This window comes from Chelon labrosus, assembly GCF_963514085.1.
Source record: "Chelon labrosus genome assembly, chromosome: 9".
Classification (NCBI taxonomy): domain Eukaryota; kingdom Metazoa; phylum Chordata; class Actinopteri; order Mugiliformes; family Mugilidae; genus Chelon; species Chelon labrosus.
This window is the reverse complement of record NC_140359.1, coordinates 4494493-4512596: the sequence shown is the minus strand read 5'-3', so window position 1 is coordinate 4512596 and position 18104 is coordinate 4494493. Positions and strand designations below refer to the sequence as shown.

At 40.4% G+C, this 18104-nt stretch overlaps 3 protein-coding genes across 5 annotated transcripts in view; all 3 read right to left on the bottom strand.

Annotated features, from left to right (window-relative positions):
* The window catches only part of LOC311493229 (dual specificity testis-specific protein kinase 1), a 32304-nt gene extending 21744 nt beyond the window's left edge, over positions 1-10560 (bottom strand). Inside the window, exons 1-2 of one of the 2 annotated variants that reach the window (XM_084551789.1) lie at positions 9478-10560; positions 8429-8502 (exon numbers count right to left, since the gene is read on the bottom strand). In XM_084551789.1, the coding sequence (XP_084407915.1) occupies positions 8429-8459 (31 nt within the window). In that variant the 5' untranslated portion in view covers positions 8460-8502; positions 9478-10560. The remainder of the gene's footprint in view (positions 1-8428; positions 8503-9477) is intronic. The other variant, XM_084551790.1, reaches the window with a different exon arrangement.
* A 424-nt stretch (positions 10561-10984) lies between these two features.
* On the bottom strand, positions 10985-15786 carry b3galt8 (beta-1,3-galactosyltransferase 8). The gene has a single exon (XM_084551561.1). It carries the CDS (start codon positions 15535-15537, stop codon positions 14587-14589), a length of 951 nt encoding a protein of 316 aa, XP_084407687.1. The 5' UTR covers positions 15538-15786; the 3' UTR covers positions 10985-14586.
* Positions 15787-16470: 684 nt separating this feature from the next.
* tncb (tenascin Cb) overlaps positions 16471-18104 on the bottom strand; it is a 43684-nt gene continuing 42050 nt past the window's right edge. For both annotated transcript variants that reach the window (XM_084551559.1, XM_084551558.1), the window contains one exon: positions 16471-18006. In XM_084551559.1, coding sequence (XP_084407685.1) covers positions 17896-18006 — 111 coding nt within the window. In that variant the 3' untranslated portion in view covers positions 16471-17895. The remainder of the gene's footprint in view (positions 18007-18104) is intronic.

Sequence of the window (18104 nt, the reverse complement as noted above, 5' to 3'; positions counted from 1 at the left end):
AGAACATAATGCTTATTTCAGTCTTCTATTTACTACTGTTAACTGTTTTACACACGGTCCAGTTCTGGCAAAAATAGTTAATAAGAGGCTAGATCTACAATTTTTTTGCTGGGGTAATTGTGATCCCAACAAGTTGACTCAGCTTGAGCAAACAGATCAGCGTACTTGGGCAAAAACCCCAATACCTTGTGGGACACAGCATGCATGCAAGTAACCTCCATTCAGATTTACCCTCAGCTAACTTTAGGATGTCAGTATGTGCAGACACACGAATGCTAAAAAAATAAACTTCTCTAAAAAAGACATTTTACTGATAAAGATGAACACATTCTGCAGTGCACTCTCTTCCTGTTTGTTTCTCTGTTCTTCATCCTGTTTCCCCCTTTGTCAGCTTTCTGTCTCTCCCTCTGTAGCTACCGTCAACATCTAAACCAGCACATTTGTTACGTCATTTATAGGTTTTGGAATATGTTCAAGCCTACACTTTGGGTTCACCACTAGTCATGGTCATTCATGTGCCAGAAAATCCACATTTAGACACTAGAATAACAACTGCTCAAATATAACAGTGCTCTAAACTATTCTCAAAACTGTATAGACCATCAGCAGCTATTTTGGCTGGTCTCTCTACTGCATGTGACTCAAGACGTGTTGTGTTTTTTTAACAAATGGCATGGGAAGGTTAGACAAGCAAAATCCAGGAAATGTGTTGTTTTAACATCCCTCTGCGAGTTTGACATACATTTGACCGCTCACACCGTCAACGGGAATATCAAGGCCGGCCATGACCAGACTGACGTCCTCCCAGCTGATAAGGAATGCAGCTCATAAAAGTTTCGCAGTGAAAACCGGTTCACACTGAAGCGAGATTTTTTTCCCCACGGCGCTGTCTCTCCACACAAGGATGCCCCTTGATGAGTGTCCAGTAGATCGGGAAAGCGGAGTTTCTGTGTGTTTATGCACTTAGGTTCAACGACTTCCGGACAGCCGTGAAGGACCGTGTCACCTCCCAAACAGGAAGATTTGATCCCTTTGGTGATGTCAGGGCAGTGACTCAGTGAGGTGTGTTGATAACACATTAACTTCACAGGGAACATGTACCGCCTGAGGCCCTGTTGTAACATGCAAGCACACAAGCGAATGACAATAAAGTAACACTGTAAATTCATTATTAACATTATGGGGGGAGGGTGGAAAATAAACACAGTGGTAGCTGTTAATTTAACTTCCATAGCCTGTAGAAGAGTCCACTTGATGAGCTTACAGCTTTGAGTTCTTTCTGTTGTTGTACAGCTTGAACATAACTTTGTACGGCACTGACGATATAACAGAAATGTAATTTATGTTCAGAATGTGAATTAAGGTGAAAGCTGAGTATCATTTATAACTGATACAGGATATTCAGCTATGGCGGCTACGTTGATGTATTGCTGCATGAAATGACAGCGACCAGTGAGATATCCAAGTGTTTATATGTGGCTATGGGAAAAGACATCTTCCTGCTTTTTAATGAATAGCCTAAATTGGCACAAAGCTGATAAAATGCAAGAAAGATCCTCTTGTGGATCCTGTTTTCGTGCTAAAATACAAGGACGTGGCTTCACATAGGAAGTTGCAGGATCCACAAGCTAGGACGGGTCAAGTAATATTAAACATAATAACGTATTAAAATAACACTACCTGAACTGCATCTCCTCTAGAGAAATAAATCCAGGACTAATGGGGCATCAGTGTAGAACTCAGATTCTAGCCAGGGTTTGGGTGGAGACCGGCTTCCTCATAGCCACAGTGACTTCAGGCCTAAAGAATGTTAGGCGATGCAGCCAACTACACCGCAGCGTAGCATCAATCTGCCCTTTCCAGCCCTCTAGTCATGACGCTTTTGGCTGCAGCATAATGCATTTAGGCCGATCACTTAAACTGGCCTGAGCCAAGCCACAGTAGTTGTTAATTGCTTCATGGATTTTCCAAAGCGAGGTGATGCTCGCCTCGGAGCCACAGCAGCCTCGAGCTGTGCTTTCGTCTGCAGGTTTTCAAAAGCAGAGACGGCAGACTGGGGGGCTAACTGATAGGTTTGATGGGCTGACATCAAATCAATGGTTGCAGCTAGACCACACATAGCTGTGGCTCCCCACTGGCGTCAACCACATTTGGCGGTGGACAAAGCAGCGATGCACAATTATATGGCAGAACATAAACACTAAACTGTTAAGGCCTAAAGAATACAAAGCATATTTTTATACTGATATGTCCCATTGAGGCATGTATAAAAAGGAAAATACAAATGCAAAACATATGCAAATCAACAAAGATAAGGAAACTCAATACAGGTTTAGCAATGATTACTTGACTTAAAATGATTGAACTAAAATGTTAATGCAATGTTTTCAGGCACCTGAACAATGCCATGAGCACAGTCGGTGCAAACTCAATGCCATGGTGTAATCCCATCGTGAAAAAGGATATACTGCTAAAAGTGGACACGTTTTTAATTACGTTATGTTTATAGGCTTTTTGGTGCTGGGCTGGTAGTACAGTGGGTTTATTACTGAAAATCCTGCTGTAGCTAGAAACACGACCTATGACAGCAATGAGACTGAACAAAAACAGTAAAGTTGCAGGCAACAAAAACATGTTCTGAATAAGGAAAACCTCTCTGTACAGCTGAGCCCAGTCATAATGTTTTGTGAGGTTTTTGATCAGAGCAACGCCTTTCATGTTAAACATAAGTCTGTAAAGCTTCTCAGTCATCCAGGTAATGGTACATCGAAAAAAAAACAAAAAAAAACAAAGCTAGAGCAAGGGCAACTGGACTTGTTGGGTTTCTTGAAGACATTTCACCACTCACCCATATAGCTTCTTCAGCTCTTCAGTGTTTGGATTTTAAACATACGCTTTTCATCCAGGCGAAATATAACTATATTGATATTTATAGAGCAGCGTAACATATGGAAATGAGTCAGCACACTAGTATTAATGCTGAAAAGAGTTAGAATGAGCCATCATCAAGGATTTTTTTTCCACTGCAACATATTGTTTAGTACCATAAAAAATTGTTTTAGAAATAGATTTCGAACAAGCACATTTACATAAAGATGTTGCAAAAATGTTTTTAGTGTTGAAGAGTTAAGAAGGTGCAAGGATTTTGATCATAGATTCAGTGCTTTTGGATGTTCTACTGACAATCCAAAAGGCTTTGAAATGTCTAAAATTTGATGAAATGTACTATGAAAATAAGAGTAAAGCTGGGCCCGCTGCCATAAATTAGCATCAGGGTGGAAGGTATGTGTACAGTACATTTACTCAAGTACTGCACAAAGTACAATTAGGACGTACTTGTACTTTACTTGAGAATATACTTCCACGCCATTTCAGGAAATATATATTTCTACTCCATTACATTTATTTATTTTCATTAGCTTAATGTACTAGGAAGACAATTTAAATGATTTACCATCTTTATTAACGATTTAACTATTTTTCAACGAAAGCAGCTCCACCAAAAATTTCCCTTTAAAGCTCCCACATTGTTAAATGAATATCACACAAAAAATAAAAACTCTCCATAAAATAGTTCAAACGAGCTCCACCTCCAGCAGATACAATGGTAACATGCTACTTATACGCTAATCCTTCATTATTATCAATAGTATTTCAGCCAAGCCTTTTCCTTGTGATGTTTCATCAGTATCTTTACATTGCTTTATTGGTACTTTTCTTTGAGGAATGAATCTGAATACTTCTTTCATCTCTGTCTTTCAAATAATATACTGCAATTAAAGTTCAAACAATTCCTTTGACATCAGTATCTTTAGTTCAGCACCATGTGTTCATATTGACTTTACAAAATGTTCAAATCAAAAAGCAACATGTGGCCAAAGTGAAGATTCATTACATTTCTTCTTAACCTTTTTTATGTTTATGTAAATACCGTATAAATAATTATCACTGCTTGATGCTGACAGCAGTGATTCAACCAGTGCATGAAAGAATCTCACCTCTAATGGAAGTATTTCCTTGGAACAATGCCTTGTCACTCAGGAAACGATACATTATACATTTCTTCTTATGTGTCTCTCCGCTCTGCTGACCTCACTTGAGGTCTTCAGTTACGGTGCTAAAGCTCGGGTTACGCTGTTTTGTTTCTTTTTCACCTGGAAAGTATTTCTGTGGTCAGCTCATTAGCCACACAAGTTAACTCACGCCATCTGTTTTTTCTTTCTAATGAAACACAATAGTGTTCAAATCATTTAGAGTGGGAATATTCCACAATGTTTTTAATTGCACAAGGGCTTTTAACCATCATGAGGTTGCGAGCACTCTCAGATACATTATGGCGGTCAAGGCTGCAATGTGCTCTGCCCTGCGGTACACCCCCTAATACCATGGTGAAGTGGTAATGTGGTTATTGTTGCAACCAGAGCTCCATGGAAGAAGACGTCACAGTTGTTGACACTGGCTTCAGAGTGCTCTCCTGGACTGTACAAAATTTATTGGATGGTAGAGGTGGTGGGGTCATGTATTCATCCCTCTTGCTGGAAAAGGTCATTAGATATTATAAAGGTGATTAGATATTAAGACTCAAGAAAGAGTGTGCTATACCTTGTCAACGTCCTATGCACATTTGCAATATTAGAGCTGGGGGAGAGTGTTGTAGTTTGTTTTTCTCAGTAAGGGGAATGTCCAAAAAAGTATTTTAAGTAGTGTAATGCTTGAAACACAAGGCCCAGCCAACTTCCCCACCCTAGTCATGTTTTTACAGCCCCCAAAAGGAAAGGTGAGATGGTCTATTCAAGGTATATGACCATTACTAGAGGGAAACGTAGACATGGTATGCTCTTAACTTTTTGCTGAGCTACCACACCAGCGCTGGAAATAACAACTTCACGAGGCGCACTGTATATTAATATGACATCTTAAAATAACAGTGCTTGACACGTGGTCAAAGACATGGTCTAACAACCACTGTCAACTTAAATGGCTGGCAATCACACCAGCTGAGAAATCAAATTAGTTTAAAGTTAAAAAGTATTTATTTAAAAATCAGTGAATAATTCAAACAGGATCAGATGCTCAAGCTGCCTCAAGCTTCTTGACTGATACATCTACTGAGCCCTTTCACTAGCACATGCAACACAAGAGGCCAGCTATGTAGTTTATGGTTACCATGCACGGAGAGGTGTAAAAGGATAGCACACATCCATACGCATTATCTAGTGTAAAAACTTCACTTTAAGTTCATGGTTGTAAACAACTTAAATAATTGAATTTGTCAGGTCCTCTGGGAAAGACCATATTAGCCATTGTCTTTCTCTGTGGTTGAATGCATGGTATTCAAACAGTGCAGATTTGATTCAACAACAGAGTGACGCCCTGACCCCTTGCTGGCAAATGGAGATGCTTTGCTCTCTCTATTTATTTATTTTTTTCTGCAAAGAAAAATCCTGCTCGAGAACAACATGCCACTTGTCCAAGACGGGTAAGTGGGTTGGAAGCAGTGTCGGAGGTCACAGAAAACATAGAAACAGCACAATGTATCTCTGTCCTCTTCTGCTTCCTCCCACTGCCACCGCCACAACACTACACTCATCCAGTGTTCGGGCCAAACTTCAATGTTTGTCAAGTGTAGAAAAAATGTGGACAAGCCTACTAAGACAACCTAAATTCAGAACAGCAAAACAAACACCCAGTCACAAGCAGTCTGACATCAGGAAACTACATTCCTGGGTAAGGTATCATTTTAAATGAATGAGAACGAAAGATGGTCAAACCAGCTGTCAAAGTTCTTTTCACTCAAAAATCAACAAGCAGCATCTAGGGTAGCCACAAATTCACCCCGAAGTACATTCATAGAGAATATATATTTGCTTTTTTTGTACAATTTGGGAACTAATGGGAGCCTTGTGCCATTTGCACTGATCCCATGTTTTGCATGCTGGAGTCCTGACCTGGACAAGGACTGTTGCCATCTTTTTTGGGGGAGACGACTACACCTGCCAACTAAAACCAATGACTGGTTCAAAATGTTCAGTCAGCAGATATATAAGAGCAAAACTGTTCAATTTAAAAAGCTAAGGCAACAGTGGAGCCAAGAGTAACAACTTGTGCAATCAGCCACTGGCCCACTGATGTTGTGTCTGTGGTGAGTTATTTTCACACGCCTACTAAAAAAAAAAAAAGAAGAAGAAGACAACACAGACGGTGCACAGTGAGAAATCACAAATACACCGAGACGTGAGGTTCACAGGATTCATCTGTGTCTGATGGTGAGATTTTTCCTCATCTGTGAGGTGGGGGCTTCGGGACAGGAAGTTGTTGATCATCAGTTGATGATCCTTGGCCAGAGGGAATCCCTGCATCCAAAGTGCTGAGAGGATTCGCAAGGATTCCCTCTCCATCCCTCCCTCCTTCCAGCCAATGCACAGACTCCCACCACAAGTCTGCTAATAAATCCAAAGCCCTGCTCTCGCTGATGCATGGAGACAGCCTACACAGATGGCTTGCAAATAACTTCTTTTTTCAAAGCCCTGCAGAAACATTCACAGACAGTGCAAATGTGAACCTTGTAGCTAAGCAGCCAGGCATCCCAGGCATGTAGCAGCATACGGTAAGTGTGAATGTAAATAAAAAAGGGTGGGAAATTGTGACCTTGAGCCAGTGTATCCATTACAGTGGAAACATGATATGCAGTATCTATATCCTTTGCATGCACAAGCAGTAAAAATACATTTTGTTTTAATTTATTGGATTTACATGTGGTTGTCTGCACGCAGGTTTTTGTTTTGATCTGAGATCAGCACAATCCGACACCTTTGGTAGCACTGCACTGTCTGTGCTTCTAAATTAAGCTGCAACAGAGACCGATCGCTGGAGCTTAGGAACACAGGAGGGTAAAAAGAAATATCTACGCAGCGTTCAACATTAAATAAATAAATATGTGGTTAAAATGAAGCAGTCATATGAATAGACTGAGTGTATTATAGGAGTAATTAGGTTAATTTTTCATAGTTTTTGACTTCTAATGACAGCTTGAGTTTTCTTTTTTAGCCAATTGCATGCTTTCTGCCTCTTAAAATAGCAAATTACAGATTTAGCCAGTTAGTATAAGTAATCCAGAGCAACAGCAACACTTCACTGCATCACTGAAGCTTGTACCCAGCTCAACACTTATTTGTAGCACGGGTTGGGCATCCTTCATGTGATTTTTGGCTTCTATTGAGAAATATAAATAGCTGAAACAGAAAAAGCTAGAAACCTAGAAGCCAAGCCAACTTCCCTAGCCAGCAAAACTTTTGCTGGTCTGGAGTCGCTCTGTTGCGAACTGATTAGGTCCCAGCAAAGTTCTGCCGGGCTGATTTGCTCTGATTGATTATAGGACGGTCTATAAATGCGGGGAAAAAAAATAAAAAATGATTTTAACCTCCATGAGAGGGTGGGTGTAGCCCAGCAAGAGAGCACCCATCTTGTTCATGTCTGAAATCTGTTGTACTTTGTGCTGATTCTAGACGTTCTAATAAAACAAATGTCCAAACCAAGTAACCGGAAATAATATTCCACAGATGAAAATGTATCTTAGAATATTTTACAGTATATTTCATTTGATAATATATGAATACTTATGGTATATCTTCCATGGATATGAAGAATATCTTATAATCAGGAAAGCTAAATTAACTAGAAGGTAAAGACAAAATTACATTTTTATTTATGCAAAATAACAGTTAAGGCTGTGGAATATAATGATAGTTATTAGTCAGCTAACTGGAATGTGTTGGGTGATCTTAAATGTATGCAGAGTTCAGTTTCTCCAGTGTTGAGTTGAGTGAATATTTGGAATTTGTAGCTCCAGTGATGCCAATCACACTGTACAACAACAAAAAACATTTTATATACTTGTAATTAGGGGTCAAAATATATTTATCCGTAGCAGCTGTTGAGCTTAATATTGAACACTTACACTTTATCTTTTTATTCTACAAGAAAACATTTGTAACGGGTTGAAAAAAAGACAAAAACCACACAGCCCTTCTCTCTGGGATGTGTTGAACATGGAGGCCAGGTAACAAGACACTTCTCTGACACACCGTCCCTGGACACGTTTAGACAAGCTAACTGCTGAGCAGAAGTCTTTCTATTTCAGAACAATGCAGAGCTAAACACATTTAGTTCATCCAAGACACAATGATTTAACACATACAGCAACTGCAGCACTCGATGTGACAAACTGCCGTCGAGCCATGCAGCACCGCACACACAGATCACAGCACACACACACACACAGCTCAAGACGAGTGACAAAGTTGTGGTTTCTCAGTTCAGTGTCAAATGTGGAGTTGTTGCATTCAAAATCAATCAAAGCAAGTCATTCTGTAGCAATTCAAACTCTATTAAGAAGGGTAGAAAAGAATTTGAACATTTTAGTACTTACTCCATTGATTTATTACGCTATTCATATGCATCTTGCGGGTGGTGGAACAAACCCAGAGGGTCTCTGTGCGGAAACTGAGGAGGAACCACATGCATGCAACAACAAATCAACAAAAAGACAGGCACGGGACTTTCCACAAAAACAACGCATACAGACAGACAAGAAAGCAACACTTAGGACTAACATGAAGGCTGACTGGCACACATGAATCTCACATTTCAACATTTTTGTTTGAGGCAACACACACAGAGATGTGCTTCATTTAACATTGTTTTTTTTCCCTGTGGCAGTGGTACCCAATCCTCCTGACGTCAGTCCTCATCACACATTATGGCCTTTACAAAAGATGCGTGACGTGCAAGTGTCATTTTTGGAAATTTACCAAAGCCTGAAGACATAAAGCTTCCAATGAGTTATCGACATAGTTTGATACTTTTGGTTTCACAACAAACAAAAAGTATTCTATATTTATATATATATATATATATATATATATATATATATATATTGAATTGTCATGTTTCAATGTTCTAACTCCTTAAGTTAGAACAGAAAGTGATGTGAAGAACTTGATAGCAGAGTTTCCCAAGTTTCCCGTTTACATGTCAAACAGACCACACCACCATTCATCCATGTTAGTTGACAAAACAACGAATTTAAAGAGGCCACAGATAAAAGGATAGGCTGAGACAAGAGTGAGACTCATTTTGGCTTTATAGCTTCAGGCAGCAAAATTTAAATTAACTACTGTTACATTGCTGATATTAAAATATTTACAAGTGCAGCTTTAATTCTGCGCACATGTCATAGAATACAAACAAAGCAGTAATTTGTCTGCTATTTTATTCCTTCAGTCAGAGGGGGACCTCTCGGATTTGTTTTAGGACTCCTTTAAATGTCCTCATCCCCAGGTTGGGAACCACTGCTCGCTATAAATATCATATTTTTAAATATTCTCTGCCACAGACAATAGTAAGTTTACACAGACTCTATTCTGTTCACTGTTTATTGCACCTTGTAACACAAACGATATCAAATAGTCTACTTACATAGATTGAGTCTCGGCGTGGTGTGCAGTTAAAAAAAAAAAAAAATAAATAAAAAAAGAAGAACAAGAAGAAGTAGCTCGGGTTTAAACTGTCAGTGGGGCACTTTGCATCATAAATCCGTTGTAGTTTGTGGCCTGTGCAGGAAGTCCCGTTTGTTTTCACACTTCGCAGCGTCTCTTGCAGCGGGCAGGCGGTGCATTCAGGAGCCCGCAGTTCACCTCGGCGCGCAAGGTACTCGCTAATGCAAATGCATGTTGTACGGGTTGTCTTAGGAACCAGCCTCACCAGCTCGTCGGTGGATGTAACTCCGCCCACGGGGAGAGGAGGAGGCCGGCCTGAGCTCAGCTGAGCAGCAGGCAGGCTGGAAAAGACTGTGATGATAACTAAGAGGACAGTGTGAAGCTGATACAGACTTTCACACACATTAGTGATTTTTAACACAAGATTTCTGGCATTATTCAGTTATTCATAGGATTACCTATCACCCTCAATTTAAACCGTATACCCTTAGTCTGCACTGAATTCATTCCCTTTTGTATAACACCCCATAAGGAGTACATTGAGTACAGTCACAGCTGTTTGTGTTGATCAGAAGCATCTAGATACAGCACTGCACAGAGGTGGGAGTGATCTGAACAATGCTGAGCGCTGGCCCAGAGCATAAACTCCCACTCAGTCAGTGTGGGAAATGAATAGACTGGAACAGAAAGCACACAAAAGACACACGGACACTCTGTGGATAATGGGGGAGAGCTTCGTGTGGTGAAATGACAAGAGGAACACAACAATGCTGGCTATTTCAACGTGCTGTCAATTTGAGTTCATTACCAACACATTTCTGCTCAGTAAATACTAACATTCATGCATAACATGAAATGTAACAGGAAAGTAACCAACTAAACCTGGTATAGATATTCTGTTTGCCTATTTATACAAAGAATAAACCTTTAGCTATGCAGCAGAACCTGTGGTTGGCACATTTGTACTTCAATTCCCCTACAATTCAGATGGAAACATAGACAAATGTTTACTTTACCACATGTATGTGACAGGGCTAGTTACACAGCCTGATCTTTTTCACATTAATACGACTGATAGGGCTGTGAAAATGACTAATAATCAACATAAGAGGCATAAAAGTAAAGTTTTACACAGTAAATATATTTACATTTTTAATCCTGTTTCTCTCTGTTGTTCTCAGCAAAGACAGAGTCAGTAAGGAAAAAAATAACTCAAAACATAATGAATACTGAACCTCCAACAGGTGGACAGGATTCAAATGAATGCTAATGCTGCTCTTTGTCTGCTGCGTATGGAAATATGCGACTAACTTATTTTCCATAACTACTTACATTAATGTGTTAAATTGAGTTTCAAAGTAAAAGAACCATCTTTTCAAAACCCTAGTTTGTGGACAGTCTGTACTAGTGTCAGTGTACTCACATTGAAGTTACAAACTGAACTTGAGACCACAAAGACTGGGGCATTGTGTGTCTTCAGAAGATTTGATCAGACTTTTGATGAAAGTCCAACACTGACACAACAAACACATACAGTATCAGTGTTCTTCTCCTTGTGAGTAAGACACGGTGAGCTGTTCGGGTCACTGCCAGCTCGGGAACAAGAAAGACACCTGCGCACCTCAGCCGTGCTTTGCTTCCTGTAGCCTGGTATATAGATTCGAGACTGCTGTAGGCGCTGCAGGTTTGCTGTGAGGTTACCGTCTCCCGATGCTCAGACACACTGGTGAATCATGAAGCCTTTCGTCTGTCTATTTCTGAGCCAACTTGCCGGCTCTGCTGCAGTTATCACCCAATGGGTCAGTCATTACGCAGCATCTATCGCTATTTATCTTTTCAACTCTCTGTTTAAACACTAGTCTGTCTGGTATTTTAACATAAAACAGACTTGACAAGAGGATATTAATCTATACAGCTCTATCAGTTTAGGTTCTGAAAGGCTCATGGTTTCAGTAGTGGAAGGTACAGGTACGTAAGTATCCAAGTACTATTCTGTTTCTGAGATACTTCAATACACAAGTTTATTATGTTGTTGATAGCACTGCAGCCTTGTTAAGTACACCTCTGAACAACATAGTTGCCTCTAGAAGCTAGAATACACAAAAGCGCTCTTTAAAGCAGAGAGCACAAAAGCTGGAAATAAAGAAGCCTGCTTAGCCTGGAAAGATCACATCATTCATCTTTAATAGATTAAAACCAGAACAACATCGCATCTCTTTACAGGACCGTGGCCAGGCTGACAAAGAGTCATAGCTCGGTTGAGCCATCGCTTCCTTTGGCTCTCAGTAGTAACGTCTTCTTTACTAAAACATTTGTAGTGAGTAGAGGAAGAATTCAAGAGTTCCTTCCCACAGCTGTCAAAAAACAAAATAAAACAATAAGTACAGTGGCATTAGAAAAATGTCCTCTACATTTGGAATGCTTCTCTGCAACGGATCTCTCTGTGCTAACTTCAACATTCACTGTATCTGAAAAGGCATGTCCTTAAAGCCCAAAGTGGTGTTTTCTTGATTAACACCGCCACATTAAACCAGATTCATTTAGTAACAGGCTATGTACCACAGTCTTTTAAGGTGGCTCTAATTAATATTTTACTTAAAAGAAGAATCTACTCCATTATTAGTTGATTTTCCATCTGGTATTGGTGCACATCACGGTACACAAACAGCTCCGGTTAAGGATTTCCTCATTGCTGTACTCGTCCTGCTAGATTTTAGTTCTGCGTTCCGAATATTTCACTACAAGAGACCGGAACGTGTCATTGAGCTTAAAGTAACCGCATCAGACTGGTTTGATTGTTATTTATCAAACAGATTCCAAGCTGTCAACGATGACTTTTCTACTCATGGAAAGGTTTGTCATGGAGTTGGTGGTCTCGACAGCTATGCTGGGATTAACCTTACATTATCTCAATATAGTCTCCAAACTTTAGTCTTAATCTATACAGTAACATTGTTCTTTTTTTTTCTTATCTCACTGCATATTACTGTATCTCATATTCTGTGTCCATATTTTCACTTCTTAGTGTGCTGAACTGTGTATTGCTTTTGGACCTTGTTTTTCTCTGTTTCTCTGTGTGACGCATGTTGACTCAGTTTACTGTTTTAAGTGGCTTTTAAAGACTCATTTAAATGGATAAGCCTTTTCTTACATTAATATGTTCATGTTGTTCCTGGTTCATTATGTTGGCCTGCCAATATATTTGCTCATGTTGTGGATTTATGGTACGTTTTATTGACTTACACCATTCTGCACACTTTACGAGAAGCGCTTTGTAAATAAAGTAAAAGCAAAGTTCAGTTTTCTCACCAAGGCTTTTATTTAATCCAGCATTTATTCCATCACAGCAATGCTCTCCATTAATACCAAGTGACTGAGAATCATTCCATTATTACACCAATGGCAAATAGCAAAAAGAAGCTTATTATAGTGAAACCAGCATTTTTATCGAGGTATAAATATTCCAGGCCTTTCAGTGTAGAGAACACTACAGAAAAAAAGGCACATACTGCCACCAGCAGGTTGTCATCTATAACTACAACATATAAATAGGCACAGTGTCAGGAAATTCCTTCTGTAAATAAAAAGGCACAGTGACCTGATGAGAAACAAACAGCTGCAAGTATATAAAGTCTGGATTATTATGCAAAGTAGCAGTGCAAACAGTTTTAACAAGTGGGCCCCATGCTTGAACCACTCGTATGATTAAAACCTGTACCTGAAAGCTGCAGTGATTAGAAATTATTTTAGGTTTGCTGATGATGCTAATGAACATGCTCATCATTCAACATCAAGCAACAATGATCAGCTTGGTCAATGTGATTTGGATCACATGTCAACTTCATAGAAAAATGTAAGAGAAGTACAGGATAAGAATTTAAAGATGTTCTTGCATGGGGCCCTAAGATGTGTTGGGTAATGCTTCTCCATATACCCACAAGTCATCACACAGTAACCAAAGAACACTTTAAAAGAGTATTTGGTGTAAAACAAAATATACATTCTTCGGATACAGCTACAACGTAGAAGAAGCTGAAGCACCTTGACTGGCTTACAGGAAATAAAGAGAGTCTTTAAGGTACTTAAGGTCTGTTGCTTTCTCTGCAGCCAGACTGGATCCAGTTGGACCAGCTAGCACATAGCATAGTCTGCAGTCTTTCATTGACAAACACCACAATAACTGGCAAAACTGGTTTGACTAAGGTTTCAAAAACAATAGATACTTTTGTTTTTAGGATTTCTAGACACACAACAAGACATAAAGAAAAGCAAACCAGTTTCCTACAACTCAAAAGATCCCGACATGTCTTGTTTTGAGTGACAAACAGTCCCAAACTAAGCAAAGTTTTTTCACATGCTCTCTGATTTTGCTCCTGTAAACTGAATAATCTGAACACTCTTTGGATTTGAGCTACTTTTTAGGCAGACATCAAACTGATGGTCACTTTTTCACTTGCAAAATGGACATGTAACAACTTCGATAATTAATTAATAGCTTATCAATAATAAATACAGGCCACTAAATAACTCCAGTGCATAGCTTTTTAAATACAATGACTTGCTTCTAATTCTGTCAATAACTACTTTTTTTTTTTTTTTTTTTTTTTTAGATTATTCACTTAAAAAAAAGAATATAATGGCTATTTGCAGGCCAAATTTAGTGTTCGTAATGTTCGAAGCAGTGTTTGAAATTATTAAAAAAAAGTCAATTGCAATTTTGAATGTGACATAAGCAACAGACTATTACTTTCATCATTGATTGATCTTAATTATTGTAATGCCCAAATGCAAGAAAACTGATTTCTGAAGCCTAATTGTCCCCCTGATAGTCTTACTTTGAAAAAACTTTCAGTAAGACATGTGTCCCTCTGGCACTGAGGGAAGTTTTTACTTTAAAAATGCCTGAATGATCCTGAAAATCTATTAATCAGAGAATGGACTAATAACTGCACCTCTGATTTTCAATAAACCAACTCTGTCCAGTCCTCTGAAGAGTTTCTTTTCCTGGCATCTTAAAGCTATGTGTATAATGGCTTTCTTTCCTTCACTGCACCACGGTTTTATTTAACTGAAAAAGCACTTAGTGGTGTCAGCAGCTTGCATGGCCTTTGGAAAAATCCTGCCAAGCATGCAGCAGCTCAGATGGCTTAAACCTGTTGACAATGACGAGTCTGGCAAAGGTGCACCGGTCATATGCCAGCTTTTGGACTTCGAACAGGTTCCTTAGGGGCAGCAGGCTGTAGGAGTACACAGGCCCAACGTCCAGCACACGCAGACACAAACCAACGTAGATGTCCTCCAGAGGAATCACCCGGACAAACCTGGACGCCCAGGAGATCCTGCCAGCAAGGTCAGCGGAGAAGACATACCCAGCTCCGGACACGTAGGGGGGGAAGCTGTTTTCAGGGTACAGCTCCTCTGATAGATACCATTTGCTTTTGGGGTCCCTCCTTGGCCTGCCGTCTCGGATCACCGACCCAGTGATGAAGCCGAGTCTGGGGGAGCTCTTCAGCCTTTTAATGAGGTAGAAGACATTGACGAAAATGTCTGAGTCCACCTTCATGCCGTATGAGGCCTTAGGACAGTGGGTTGCCAGCCACTTCATCATCATCATGGTTTTGATTGTCAGGTTCTGATAACTATCTACAAAGTTCATCTGGATGATATCAGCATGCTGTCTACTCTCCTCCTCAAGCTCCTGCTGTTGCTCCTGCCCAGCCCCTGCAAAGAACAGAGTGAGGGTGTCCGGACTTGATGTGCCCCATGTTTTTCTGATGGCCTCCCTTGCTGCAAACTGCTGCGGGGAGACCGGGACCATAAACACCAGGAAGGGGCTTCTGTCCCTGCACACATCAGGCTGGTTGAGGAGGTACTGATATGTGAGAGGGGATATGAGCCGGTACTCCTCCGCTGGAAGAGGCGTGGGCTTGGCCTTGTGTTTACTCAGCGTTACCGTAATCACTAAAAGCTGAGCGGACAGGACCAGGAGAGCTAAAACGCCGAGTAACTTTACTAACCTCCAGAAAAAAGTTGTCCGCATAGCCTCAGCTGAAGAGCTTCTTTCTCTATCCCTCCAGTGCGTCTCCGTGTGGTAGAGACTCCGCCATGTCTTTCCCCCCGGTCTGATATGTATCGAGACAATTCCAGGAAGTCCACTCCCAGCAGGGCAAGGCAGGAGAGAGACCAGGCCAAAGAAGGCGAGCGGAGAAACGTTCGCCTGAGGTAGGTACTGTATTACAAGCGGCAAATCATCGAACTGCGCTTGAGGCTGGCTCCAAGCTTTACAGCCAGAATAAACACGTTTGTTTACAGCTTGGTACAGAAACGATTTTCGTTTGCATAGTTTATTTTGCTTTTGTCTGTATTTTTTTTATATATAAAACTCAGCTGTTTACATTTTGTGATGGCTTGACGGTCTGCATAATTAGGAGGCGTGGTCACGTTCATTGACATGTCAGGTGTCTGTGGCGGTTTGGCTAGTCGTCCCCTGAACTAATGACAACCTCTGGGTTTGGTCCCTTTGGATTATTATTATTATTATTTTTTATTTTTTTTTATAAATTCTTGCCGCAGTTATGAACGTTTCATCCCAGGGATATGTGAATATTTTAGGTGTCTGTGCCCAACATAGCTGGCCAAGTAGCTGAAGTGGTTAACTAGCTAATAAGCCTGCTAACGAATTAGCTGAATTAGGTTAGCCTTCGAGCAAGGCTCCGGTTGTGTTAATGAGGCTGACAAGAGACTATCTTATGCACCGATGGCAAACACTTCAGGCTGTAAAGTGGAAGTCTGCCAGCTACAGGGTATCACAATACATTTGAATTAATGATATTTTATTAAGTATCCTGCTCTACGCAGGAGAGCCAATTCTCCAAGTCAGGACACAGCAGTTCACCTACTTCTGTCCTGAAGGATAAGGGACATAAAAATGAATCTACCCCACCAGTCTCCTAGAACAGGAGGAACTACTTGGGTTGTGATATTAACATACATGAAGATAAGATAAAAACTTTGAAAATCTTCCTTTTAAACAAACTGTTTTATTGTAATACAGTTTACAGAGACACACCTGTTGTTCACCCAGTTATAAACAAACAAAACAATAGAAACTTAATTTACACAGGCATTCTTTAGAGGGTCAGTGGTTTAGTATCCTGCCGCTGCAGGGGGAGGGTATGGGGGTAGAAACGGTAACTAGTTCTCTAGTTTTGGCCTGTTCAAACACTATTTTCATCAACATAAGCATAGAGACCTTACTATGACAACTGGAATTCAATTAGAGTTGGCCTTTTTTTTTTTTTTTACGTTTTGCATCACATAACATTCTCTTGTTCCACATATATGTACTGTATTCACATTTTGCAAAAAGATAGTTCACAAAATAAAATCACCGCATGTCATTATATACTGAATAATAGGTCCTGCCTCGGATTCATAAGAGAAACTAAACAAAAGAATTATTTTTTTTCTGTTCTTTAACTTTTTAAAACACAATACTGTGGCTGCAGCATGACGCCTTCGAGGGCTCACATGATGAATGGAAACATTGCCATCCAGGTGACTATACGAAGTGAAGGGTAAAATACTTTTTCATAGATTTTTCCTTTCCTATTTTCATTTTCATCTCTGTCCCTTCAGATGTTGGTGTGTGTGTGTGTTTGTGTGTGTGTGTGTGTGTGAGTGTTGAGGGCGCTGGGGAGGATAAAGTGACACTGAGACAAGTTAAATCGCACAAAGACAAACAAATGGCAAGTTAGATGGAGATATCTGACATCTGAGCAGTGCCATCTGAGGAGTATCTCTTTTCAAAGATTTAAATCAGATGTATACACGTACAGTGCTGTACAACAAATAGAATTTTCTCTGATAATCCAGCTCAATTATCGCTTTTAGCAAAGAGGCCCTGACTCTAAACAAGACCACACTGTACTATAAACAGCCTGTCTTTTCTGTAAAACCCCAAACATGGCATGGATGTGAAATAGAGAGCTGTATTAATGACTGTACACAACATAATGCCCGAGCTGCGCTCACGCCTCCCCACGGATGCTGCAAGATGGAGTTGCTCTCTTTGGTGCGCGGGTAGAATCTGTGTGGGCTTTGATATAAGTCCAGTTTGTAACATGCATGTCAATTTCCGCACTGGCAGCATTTGCTCAGCTGTATCACAAGTGTGTGTGTATATGTCTGTAGGAGAGGGATGGTCGCATGGAGTCAATCTTTGAGCGAAATGGAGAAGGGGAGGTGCGTTGGTTTTGCGTGGAGGCAGCAGGGCTCTTGGCAGTGGCTTTGGTCGCTGCAGGGTGGGTGTGGGAATTGTTTGTGGGGAGTCCAGACAGAACGGTAGCAGAGTTGTTGTTGTTATTGTTGGTGACGGTAGCGGAGCTCTCTGGATGTTTTATGATCGTTTCCTCCTTCCCTCCAGATTTCTGAAGTTGGACGGCCGGATCTTCATCTCGGCGAACTCGATCGAGTGCTCGTGGCCTTTCCAGTGGAACCAGTTCACACCCTGGAGAGGGAGAACAACACGTGGTGAAGAAAAAGTAAACTGGAGGTGCATAGTCAAACAGTTACAAATTTCAGAGTTGTGGAAACCTGTGATTATCT